Source organism: Anabrus simplex, chromosome 5 (genome assembly GCF_040414725.1).
Source record: "Anabrus simplex isolate iqAnaSimp1 chromosome 5, ASM4041472v1, whole genome shotgun sequence".
Taxonomy (NCBI): domain Eukaryota; kingdom Metazoa; phylum Arthropoda; class Insecta; order Orthoptera; family Tettigoniidae; genus Anabrus; species Anabrus simplex.
Window position 1 is genome coordinate 172,816,937 of NC_090269.1, and position 13,030 is coordinate 172,829,966.

The 13,030-nt window shown below is 35.7% G+C and overlaps 1 protein-coding gene across 4 annotated transcripts in view; it reads left to right on the forward strand.

Annotated features, from left to right (window-relative positions):
• The first annotated feature begins 2,999 nt into the window (after positions 1–2,999).
• Positions 3,000–13,030, forward strand: part of LOC136874732 (tyrosyl-DNA phosphodiesterase 2) — a 109,317-nt gene continuing 99,286 nt past the window's right edge. For 2 of the 4 annotated variants that reach the window (XM_068227791.1, XM_067148400.2), the window contains exons 1-2: positions 3,241–3,273; positions 3,494–3,643. In XM_068227791.1, coding sequence (XP_068083892.1) covers positions 3,256–3,273; positions 3,494–3,643 — 168 coding nt within the window. In that variant the 5' untranslated portion in view covers positions 3,241–3,255. The other 2 variants (XM_068227792.1, XM_067148398.2) reach the window with 2 other exon arrangements.

A 13,030-nucleotide genomic window follows, 5' to 3' on the forward strand; every position in this document is an offset into this window, starting at 1 on the left:
TCCTTCTCCTTAAAACATTAGACCACCTATCTTCTACAATTCCCCAATTTCCTTCCCATTCCTCCTTTACACCAACTGTATCCTGTACATTATTTGAGTGAGGCCTAGTTTCCTTCCTGTCCCCTGAGAGAATCCTAATTATCTCCCTCAAACTCTCCGACTCCTCCCTCATAATGCCTGGCCACACCCACAGTTCCTACACTTGCACTGCGTAGCTATTATTTACGGAATCATGGGAAGAAAAGGAAACATAAAATAACTTATTCTGTGCAAATAAAAATGAAAGGAAAGAAATATTGCCTATAAAAATGAAAGGAAAGAAGTATTGTCTAGGATAGTACACAAAGATCACACAACAACAATGTAATTAATATGAGCTACTACTACACTACTATACTACTTAGTTGTACGAATTTTTTCTACAACACCCTAACAGAGTGAAAATTGCTGTTAATTACTGAAAACCGAAAGTAATGCATAAGAATTAGGTCTACACAATTCTAAACTTCTGTTAAGTCTACCCTAATTACTGCAACAGAATTCTAGTAAGAGAGTTAATACAGATAAACAGATACTATAGATACACAAATATTTCACTGTAATAGAATAACACACTAATTTATAATAAGATCCCTACTATAATACACTACAATGATTTTAAACTATGTTCAGACGTATCCTAATTATAATACAACAGGTTATTACTATGCACAAACTGAAATGGAAATTACAATTAAAGTTTGAAATTCGCAAGACTGCTCAAAATAATAGAATAAGCACCCTAATTTCTAATAAGTCACTACAATACACTACAACAGTTTAAAAACTACGTTCAGACGTATCCTAATTACAATAGGTTATTATTATTAAGCAAAAATAGAAATGAAAATTGCAATTAGGCCTAAAGTTTGAAATTCGCAAGAACTACCGTACTCAAGGATTACGAACAAAGTTAAACGCGTAAACAGAAGATTATTTCTTTAGTATTATTTTATCCCACTATGCTCTGATAGAAATGAAACCTTGCGTTTGGTTAAATGCTTAAGTATCGAAAGGATTGCCGTACACAAGGAAAAACACGAATATAACAGGCAAGATACTATCTAATATACCTTATCTTCACTACAATTCTCAACTGAAATGTAGTTATGTGATTATTACAGCTGGTGGATTCCTATTATTTTCGCTACTCCACGGGACGGAGAATAAAAGTGTCTTTAATTGGGCCTACTGAAAAATACGAGGTTGTCTACAATAATTTCTCAAAAATGTTTCTGTCAAAACTACTCCAGGGACTTTAATTGCAATTACAGGGATATATGAACTTTATTATTGTTAGGTAACCGCTCATAAATACTGAAAGATCGAGGGAGCGAAATACAAATTACGGATACTTTAACTACCTACTCATAACTACAAATGATTAGAATATAAGACCAGCTGATTTTTATTTATATTTACTTGACTACACTATTTTATACACTCTTTGTTCACGACTGTTGCCAACAATGCAATATTTGAATATGAGGAGCGACAATAATCAATAACAATACAACGACTGTTAACTATTACCGTGTAATCTCTTTAACTTCTTTCTAAATGGAAATTTACAGGCGTGTCGTGTTTTTTAATGTAGTAAATTATTACCTTCGCGATGGTTTGAGCGGATATCTATACGAAATACCGGAGAAGTTTCGGCGGGAGTTACGATACTATTCCTTATGATAATCTGTGTTTGTAAGTATTTTACCAACGAACCTACAGATATTTACAAATATATTTAAATTTAATATTATTACCTAAAGTATTTCCTAAACGTAGATTCGAAACAAGGTACACCTAGCTGGCCTACTTAACCTAGAAAAACGTAATTTACTGAAGACCAATTGAATTTAATTAATATCACTACTCCCAATTTCTACCAACAAGCACGAAACTTCACTATATAAATAGCACTAAATGAATCACAAATACACTATATTAAGCTATTTCAGTAGGTGTTAACTACTTTATCACTACCATAATGCAAGAGCTCTCTCAACAGCCAACCGTTCTCAAGTGCATCCAACAATGCAGAAGCGGCCATGTGAAAATAAGAAACCACGCAAAACCATCCTCAGTGTTGCGGGCAGTGGGGTTCTAATCCACAATCTCCCGGATGCAATCTCACAGTTGTGCGCCCCTAACCGCACGGCCAACTCACCCAGTAGAATGAAGGAAAAATATATTAAGGATGATGGCAAAGTTTGCCATTTCCTTGTAAGGAGTAAGTTTAAAGGAATATTTTGTAGCCTACTTGTTGGTCCATTGGTTTGTTGCAATAACATTAAGGCCCTTTCAGTGGAACTGCACCACGAGCATACACCATTAGATTGGAAACTTTTCACTGACTCCTCAGAACAATGTCCGAAAGCTGCACTTTTCCAGAACGGTAATTTAACACCTTCCATTCCAATTGCCCAGTCTGTAGTTCTCAAGGAAATGTATGACAAAATGAAACTGCTCTTGAAGGCAATTTCGTATGATCGTTACCAGTGGAATTCTAAGGTTATCGGCATGTTGGTGGGCATGAACGTAGCTTGACAATGTTTTCCAGTTTCATACGTTTATGGGATGGCCGTAGTACAAACCAGCATTACATTAAGAATGTCTGGGAACTAAGGACAATTTAAGCATCAGGAGATGTTCTGTTAAATACCAACCCCATTGTGAATACCAAGAATGTATTTCTTCCATTTTTACTTTTAGAATTGGGGAACACAAAGTCAGAAGGGAACAAATTTTTCCCAAGAACGCAAGTAATATTCGAAGACTGGCCTCGGTAAACGGAAACCTAATTATACGTTGAACAGATCAACACCTCCTAGATATCTATGAGATTAGCTAAAACCATATTTAGACATTTCGATTTATATCTGTTCTCGTCATTTAATAGGAAATACTGTATACTAATATCACGGAAGACCAATATTTCCCTCTAAAATATAAGTCTTCCTTGACGAAAAATTGGTGATTCTGTTTTGAAAGGTTTTCGTCGGACTTTATAGTACGTATTATTTTATATCTTAGTTGACATGATATGTAACCGGTCTGGTAGGCTTTCTTTTATCAGTCAGTTTGAAAATTGACCTTTTCGGATGTGTGTTTTTGTTATAAGGAGTGGAATTATGATTTATTTCGGTATTGACAGAAACACAAGTTGCGTTGTGTGGGGATACGTGAATAAGGGTTTTGGGTTAGGAAGTAATAAATAAAATGTCATACAAGTTAAAGGTCTTCTTTTCCCAACTTTATTAGTGCATTTTAATTTGCTGCCTAGTTTTCCTGCAATAAATATAAACTGTTTCTATTAAATTTTAAATGTATGGAGAGAAGCAAATACTATAGCCTAGCTGTCATTCTGTCTTTGTTTCGTTGCACGCTGATGGGATGTTTTAATATTATGCTTAAGATTTCATCATCCCTAACAAATCAATATACTGTTTCATTTCAGGTATACATTTTCATTATGAGCGACTCTGATGACGGTGACATACCTGATCGAGATACTTGTCAGAAATTAACTGAGCAGTTTGCAGAAATAACCGGGACAGACGAAGCCTGTGCCCAGTTTTACCTGCAGGATAGGAAATGGGATTTAGAGGTAAAATTTAACCTCTGTTTGTGACAGTAAATTGGAACACGTGGCTTCAATAAAGACTTTACTGCAGGGTACCTAACTTAAGCACCATCACTGGCTCTAGATTATTCCATATTAAATCAACATTTCATTGAAATATTACCATGCCATTTCTGATTTTAACTAAATTTAGAGTAACTTAGTGATTACTGTTGAGTGTTTGGCACATCAAAACAAGGTCCTTAAACTTTTTTTGTTTTTGATATATCAATCAGTTTTGAAGTTAAACAGCTTTAAAATTTCCTTTACGTGCGCCGTAATAATTGCCCTGTAAATTGAGTCAGAATTTACCTTTCTTGAAATTTTTTGATGGGTCATATTTAAGAATTTTGATAATAGTCCTAAGAATTTGTTTGTATTGATGTTAAACTCTCAAAATTTTGTCTTCAGATGGTAATTTGTTAATGTGCTTCAAAAGCTTGAATGTTTGTTATAGAAATACAACGTTGTAATGTTTTATGTCCCACTATCTATCTTTGCCACGTTTGGAGATGCCAAGGCATCAGAAATGTTGCCTTATTGGAGTTCTTTGATATGCTATTAATATACAAACACGAGGCAGATGTATTTTAGCATCTTAAAGTAGGCCTACCACCAGACTACTGGAATTGAACTTGCCAGTATGGAATTGGAAATCTAGTGCTCTGCCATCTGAGCTATTCAGTGCCACTTATTTTATTAAAGCTTGTGTTGTTATTTTTCACTTATTGTCATAGAGCAGTACTATAACCAAAATTTGTGTGTTTATTTATTAGAAGGGTATTTATTGTCTTCCAGGCTATTAGACTATGGTAGCATTTGGACGATTGTTAACATTTTGTGTAATACACAGCAGGTCTTGTTAAAGTCTGGCATTGAGGTGAAATTGACATCCTCTTATATAGCTGCAAGTGCAAACATAGCCTGCATAGTTCAGAATTTTGCAGAAATGATACGGCCTCTAAGCTGCTGCTTGTTTCGTAAGTACTGGGATCCAATCTCAGTTTAAATGCAGTCCTTTCTTGCGATTGAAATTGATGCATGCTACTGTTTCTGTTGCCCTTCACTGTAAATGAGCCTACAACTGGGAAGTGATAGCCAGAACAACAGTTTCCTCGAATCTTAGTTCATAGTCCTGAAGAGGGAGTGGATGCTTAGCTGCAGCATATTTCTCCAATTGGTTCAGATGACAGTGACACTAATTATGTGCCTGTATTCTGTTGTTAATACTACACTTACTAGTTACTATGTACCTTCCTGAAGAAACAAGGAACATTGTTCCAGAGCTGGCAAGGGAGGTCCTTGGCTGAACCTAACTTCTGAGCTATTCTTGTTGAGTTGGAAATGATAATTTTAATTCTGTGGCGCTTGAGGACATTAAGGTCAGACAAGGATGGTATGAAAGGTATATAGGCTGTTTTTTCCAGAAGATCAGGTTCTTGCTTTGAGTTGTGTGATATGGCAGCCGTGAAATCCTTTCATTATTCCGCTAGAATATGTAGTATTTGTGAAGTTTTGACATTCTACTTTCTTATAATTATAAGAATATTACAATACAAAAAATGGAAATGGATATATTACTGTACATGCAAGTTAAATCAGCTAGAAATTTACAATAACCGACTTACTGAATGTAGTCCCTGATGATTTTAAAGTCTTTTAAAAAAGACTGCCTGGTTTTCTTAATTATTGACAATGCAAGGATAGTGCTAATGGGCGATTTCAATGCGAGAGTTGGTAATAGAACTGAAGTATACAAAAGGGTGATTGGTAAATATGGGGAAGATACTGCAAGCTAATGGGAATGGTAAGCGTTTGCTGGACTTCTATGCTAGTATGGGTTTAGCAGTTACGAATACGTTCTTCAAGCATAAGGCTATTCACCGCTACACATTGGAGGCTAGGGGTACCAGATCCATAATACTATATCTTAACCGACTTCGAATTCTGGAAGTCTGTTCAGAATGTACGTGTTTTCCCAGATCCCAGGGAATCACTGGACATATGGAGGGAATATTTTGAAAATCTCAATATAAAAGGAAATCTTCCCGGTGGTGTCTCTAACAACCAAGCTCATGGGGAGGAGGAAAATTATGTTGGTGAAATAACGTTTGAGGAAGTGAAAGGATGGTAAATAAACTACATTGTCACAAAGCTGGAGAAATAGATGAAATTAGACCTGAAATGGTGAAGTATAGTGGGAAGGCAGGGATGAAATGGCTTCATAGAGTAGTATGATTAGCATGGAATTTTGGTAATGTACCTTCAGATTTGACAAAAGCAGTAATTGCACCTATCTACAAGCAAGGGAACAGGAAGAATTGCAACAGCTATCGAGGTATCTCACTGATTAATATACCAGGCGAAGTATTCACTGGCATCTTGGAAGGGAGGGTGCGATCAGTGGTTGAGAGGAAGTTTGATAAAAACCAGTGTGGTTTCAGACCACAGAGGGGCTGTCAGGATCAGATTTTCGGCATGCAGCAGGGAAATGAAAAATGTTACGAGAGGAATAGACAGCTGTGTTTGTTTCGTAGGTGTAGAGAAAGCATGACAGGGTACCGAGGGAAAAGATGTTTGCCATACTGGGGGCACTATGGAATTAAGGGTGGATTGTTAAAATCAAAGTCATTTATGTTGACAATTGGGCTTCAGTGAGAATTGATGGTAGAATGAATTTTGGGTTCAGGGTACTTACAGGAGTTAGTCAAAGCTGTAATCTTTCACCTTTGCTGTTCGTAGTTTACATGGATCATCTGCTGCAAGGTATAAAGTGGCAGGGAGGGATTCAAGCAGGTGGAAATGTAGTAAGCAGTCTGGCCTATGTTGACGACTTGGTTGTAATGGCAGAGTGTGCCGAAAGTTTGCAGTCTAATATCTTGCAACATGAAAATAGGTGCAATGAGAGTGATATGATAATTAGCCTTTCGAAGACTAAATTGATGGTTTTGTAAGAAAATATTTTTGACCTAATTGATACCTTTTTATTTTGCCTTTCCAACAATACATGTTTTGATAGCTTTGCGATCATCATCAGCTGTATGCACAAAAGCGTAGATAAAAAAAGCATTAAAGTAAGCACATAATAAAATCCTTGTTGACTTCAAAACTATTGTTAGTAAAGGACTTATGGGTTGGAGTGGGGTGTTTGTGGAGGGATGTGTATGGGTGTTACAAGGAAGTTAATTTAAAATAAGTCAAAAACTTCTATCTAATTGAGATAAGAGGTCTTTAGTATCTATTTAAGTCCTGAAGGCATAATTAAAATCACTTATTGTTTTAATACTAGAAGTTGGTGTCATAATCTTCGTAGAACGTGCTTTTTTTCATTGAATTCTAGTCTTCTTCCTAGTCGCATTGTACTGTGCTGGAAAATATATAGAAAAGGTTGATCCACTTGTTTGTTCTTTTCTAAGCTCAAAAGGTGGATTCACTGTTGGTTTAAGTTAGTTGTGTTCACAGATATTTCTTGTTGCATGATCTGTAACTGGCAGAAAAATATGCGCCACTTAGTTGAAATCGTCTCTGGAAGTGTTATCCAATAAATTGTTCCTTGTTAAAATAACGGAAAATGATTGAGAAATTTTTTAACTTACCGTACCCCTTACCGATTCACTTTCTTTACATAAAATCAGCTTCATGGTCCGTATCGCACTTCAATAGAATGTGAATGCTGAAAAACATGGAAGATTCTCAGCAATGGGATCACACATGACTGCCACAGGTCATAAATTTACCAACATAGAACAAGACCTGACCATCATAAAAAAGTTAAAAAAAGGGCAGCTTAATGAACACATATGAAGACCTGTACATTCATCTAGACCAACTTGTAAAGAAAAATGATAACCTTAATGAGGCTGTAGAATATAAGAATCCATTATATTATCAAATTCTAGTATATTTGAAAATGCTTGAGAAGGATCACGAAAAAAGAATTGGAATTTCTCCACCTACAGATAGCCCTACAACTTATTCCTCCTCAGTTGAAGCTATAGGTGACAGCAAGGAAGTTCTTGACACACCTATATCCCCCGCTCCTCCACCTCCTCAGGTGCAAGAGCAAGGAAGAACGCATCATCAATATTACACCTGGCGCAAAATTGTGAAAGAATGACAGGAGTTACTGTTCCAGAGGAAAGCAGGCTTAATAAGATTTGACAACTAGGAATTAGTTATATTTTCATCTACATTAATAATAAGAGCCGCACTGTGATATCAGGATTTCTTCATTTCGATAATTACTTATAAATTGTATAATTTTTAATTTATAAATTGATCTTTTTTCATGAATTATTAAGAAAAGAATATTTATTAGGACAATTTCTCTATGGAATATTGTACAAGTGTTTCCTTGACGACTGCTTTCTATTGTAGAAATAATTTATATATTTTCTCTTGAGTTATTTGTTTGTTTTAATCTTGTCAATCTTATGTTAATTTTAAGGACACTTCCTCTAAAGCATTACTTTGTCAATTTTATATATTTTTCATCTAAACAGTGTTATGTGGCTGAAGATGTTGATAATATACGAAACATGTACCACTTTTGACCATTAAAAATTGCCTTAAGCAATCATTGTATCGACTAGGTGGAAAATAAATAAATACTTAATTGTGAATCACTTTCTTTACTCGCCGTGTTTAAGGGCGTGGGTCTGTATCTACTGTTCTTGATCTGGTGTAATAGTGGTATGATGTGATCTGCTTGCTATCGTGATTCAAAGGGGAAAGGGGAAGCAAGGTCGTGTCGTCATCTGTTGTTTCTAGCGTTGAGGGGTTTCTGGGTGTGACATAGTCCTTGCGCCTGCTTGTTACACTTGTTTGGTGTGTTTGTTTCCTACCTAATAAATCCATATATCTCGGTATAAGTTTGTATAAGGGATTTCTCTGTTCATTCGTCTCATTAAGTTCTTGTCCTTATTTGTTAGCTTATCAAGAAAAATACGGATATTTTCTAAACTGTTCATCAGTCTTCCTTTATTTAATCTATTAATAATTGCAAGGTCTTGTTGGATGTCTCTAAATTTATGACCCGTCTCTTTCATGTGTACACCTATTGCGGATAACCTTCTATATTTTTCTGCGTTGACGTGTTCTTGATGCCTTATTGCAAAGTTCTGTCCAGATTGACCTATATGCGTGGCCTTGCATTGGTTACAAATCAACTTATAAATTTCCTGAATCTTGGAATCTTTCTTCTTTGTACTTGTTAACTGTGTTGTGGTTGAAAAATCTGTGCCTAGTATTATTTGTTGAAAACGCTAGGTACCTTGATGTCTTAGCCTATTTCTTAAATAAATTTGTAATTGCGTAAATGTTAGGATTGTTGTAGGTGAACTTTACTTACTTTTTTGTTTTCGCTGACTGTTTTACTAAATTTATTTGTTGTTTGCATTTACGTTTGGCGATTAACCCGTTAATAACTTTAAGACTAAAGCCATTAATCAAGGCCTGTTGTCGGATAAAAGTAAGTTCTTTATTTCTCTCTTTGTTGATTAAAGGAACCTCGAAGGCCGTATTTATAAAGCTATAACACGCAGATTTCTTCTGTGAGTCGGGATGTAAAGAGTTATTATTAATCGTGGTTGGAGTGAATGTAGGCTTCCTATGTATTCCAAAGTAAAATTGGTTTCCTTTCCTAGTTGTTTTAACATCTAAAAAGTTGATCGAACTGTTTTTTTCTTCCTCAATAGTAAACTGTATATTTGGGTCTAAGGTGTTCAGGACTTTCAAAATATTAGGTAAGACTATCATTAAAATCCTTATTAATTATAGCGTATGTGTCATCTGGATAGTGCACCCACAAATCAAGCCCTTTAGTGTGACCTAAGTTGTTTTCTAAGTTGTTCAAATGGTTGGCTAGTAATGCCTGAGGCTGGGGCCCTCATAGGGAGGCCGTCGTATATGTTGTTGTTAACTAAAAAGTAGTTCTGGTTAAGTACGAATTTAAGGATTGTCATGAACTCTTCTATTTCAGGTGTGCTAATCTGCTTGTGTTCTAATAAATTAGTTTTTATGATCTTAATAGTCTTCTCTATAGGGATGTTGGTGTAAATGTCTTTTATATCAAATGAACAAGTGACGTGAGGAGGATTGATTTTAAAGTCCTTCATCTTCTTTCAGAAATCACTAGAATTTTTTACGGCTATTTTAGTATGAGAAACATAATATTTTATGAATATATTGCAACGTTTTGTACGTGGGGCTCTTACGGAAATTGATTACTGGTCTAATAGGTATCTTTTTTTTTCTTTTTGTGCAACTTCACCATGGCTCTTGCACCATGGCTCTTGCCATAGGGAGTCCTGGGTTCATATTCACCGGTTTCTGCGATTCCTGCTCACTTAGAAGGAAAGTAGTTTGTTTGAGTATTCCTTTCAAATTTCTTTGAATCCGTGAGGTGGGATCTTTATTTACGACCTTGAACTTGTTATTGTTGAAAAAAGTTTCAGTTTTCTCAATATAATTGGTTTTATTTAATATGATTATTGTTCCTCCCTTATCCGCTTTAGTTACGACTACGTCACTTTGCCTGATTTTGTGTTGTAATTCATTGTGTATCCTAGTGTTATCATTTTTCTTAAATTTGTTTATTAGGGAAGAGATTTTTTCCTTTGCTTCATACCTCAAGTCGTTTTGTACTTCGACTGGGAGAATTTGTATGGCTGCTTCAGTTTCTGCTAAAGTCTTTTACTAACAACAGTTTTAAAGTCAACAAGGATTTTATTGTGTGCTTACATTAATGGTTTTTTATCTAAGTTTTCGTGTATACAGCTGATGATGATCGCAAAGTGTTCAAATCATGTACTGTTATTTTTAATGATATTATAAATTGCTAAAGGCAAAATAAAAAGGTATCGATTAGGTGAAAAATATTTTCTTACGAAACCATTAGATTATATCATTGATATGGCAATGAAGTGGATAGTTTGCAAGACTAAATTGATGTCAGTAGGTAAGAAATTAAACAGAATTGAATGTCAGATTGGGGATACAAAGCTGGAACAGGTCGATAATTTTAAGTATTTAGGTTGTGTCTTCTCCCAGGGTGCTAATATCCCTTTTGCTCCCTGCACTCACAATTGTGAGTGTAGATTTAACATTGCCAGTTACAATTTTTTTTTTTGTTGACTTCGTTCACTCCGCTCTCACACGAAAGTGAGGGTTGTGGTTTATGTGAAACAACTGCAGTCTGGCGGTATACCTCAGAATCAAAGTTGAAAACAAGGAGTCTCATTGCTTGCTCTGTAACAAGATGTCACAAAGAGGTAATTATGTTTCTATTTTAGTCAATTTTTACTTTTAATTATTATATTGTTATAAATTATTAACTTAATACTCTCTAGAATTAAATTATATACGTTTATTTCCAATCTAAAAGTATTTTGGATATTCAGTTCATCTATGAATTATGCACTCACGTTTGTGAGTGTTGGGAGTGTACGTGTACCACTCGGCTTTGAGGTTAAGTTCGTCAGACATGCATTTATTGCTATTAAAGTAACTTTAGCTACCTGTCTGTTGTTCCTATTACTAACTACAGACTCGAACCATATTTTTACTTGCTGGCTGTATATTTTCACGTAGTTGTAACTGTTTTAATTTACATTACAGTCTGTACTATCTGTCCCTAATTTTAAGAAAAATGTACTTCAAGGCTCTGTAGTTTTTCAGATAAACTACGGGCACTAGAAAACCTCCTAGATGATCCAGGGGCTATTCAAGATTAATTAGACATGTCAGATATTGAGAAATTTGATGACAGTGATGACCAGTCAGCATGGCAACCAGAACCTTGTGCAGATTGTTCTAGTTCAGCGTCTGAAATAGAAATGCCAGTGAACCCAGTTCCTTCGCCAAGTGTCTCATGGTCTAAAAAGACATTAAAATGTAAACCTGGTCCTGAATTTATTTCTATAGAAGGAGGAAATCCAGTTTCGGCGAGTCAAATTTACGGATTGCTACTTGAATGGGAAGGTACCAGAAGAGATGATGGACCTACTAATGTTCTGGTTGGCCATTGGAGAGTATATTATAGGTGGACCCAAGAGAAAAAGGTATGGCGATTTCAGTGACCAGAATGGGAAACTTCTCCCCCACAAGACATACCTGCATGTATGCCCGAAAAAGACAAACGACTTGATGGTTTTGAAAATTATCCAGTTGTAAATTATCCAGTTGTAGATAATTTGAAGACGCCACTATATTGCACACTTCATGGCTCTCAATGGAGATCTCACACACAATGCATGAAATGCAATGTTTACCTCTTTTTAAATAAATACAATAATTGTTTCCGTTTCAGTGAAGTAGACATACTAATGCAGTGCAGATATTCCGTTAAGAAAAATCCTAAAGTGACACTTACCTTGCTGTAGTCAATGTTTATGTTGTTCTAATTTGTTATATTTCTGGTTACAAACTATTAAAAATTTACTTCAATTAAGGATATGATGGCTAAAATTGATTTTTCATTCACGAAGCACATTTTATGATGACAAATGCACGATCTCAACCATCCTCATTGCCTTAGTGATTCTGATACTCACAATTGTGAGGGTCATGGTTTACTACTGACCCCCACAATTGTGAGGGGTCAAGAAATACCCCTAGTGGCGTTTGTAAATGCGAAAAAATTAATTTTTGGTAATATTTAGACCATATTCACTTAGGAAATGGCAATTACTCACCCGTATTCTCATAGTATATGTGTCGGGAGTGAAAGGGGTAAAGCAAGTGAGATTGAATCAAGGTATAGTAAAGCTAATGCATTGAGCTCGCAGTTGCGATCAACGGTGTTCTGTTCGAAGGAAGTCAGCTCCCGGATGAAACTGTCTTCATATCAGTCTGTTTTCAGGCTAACTTTGCTTTATGAGAGCGAAAGCTGGGTGGACTCAGGATATCTTACTCATAAATTAGAAGTAATGGACATAAAAGTAGCGAGAATGTTTCCTGGTACAAACAGGTGGGAACAATGGCAGGAGGGTACTCAGAATTAGGAGATAGAGGCTAAGTTAGGAATGAAATCGATTAATGAAGCTGTACGCATAAACCAGCTTCAGTGGTTGGGCATGTGAGGCGAATGGAGGAGGATAGGTTACCTAGGAGAATAATGGACTCTGTTATGGAGGGTAAGAGGAGTAGACAGAGACCAAGACGACAATGGTTATACTCAGTTTCTAACGATTTAAAGATAAGAGGTACAGAACTAAATGAGGCCACAGCACTAGATGCAGATAGAGGATTTTGGCAACATTTAGTAAATTCACAGAGGCTTGCAGACTGAACATTGAAAGGCATAATGGTCTATAATGATTATGTATATATTTACTGTTTATTAGTGCCATGTTCTAGGCCAAATAGAAGTTA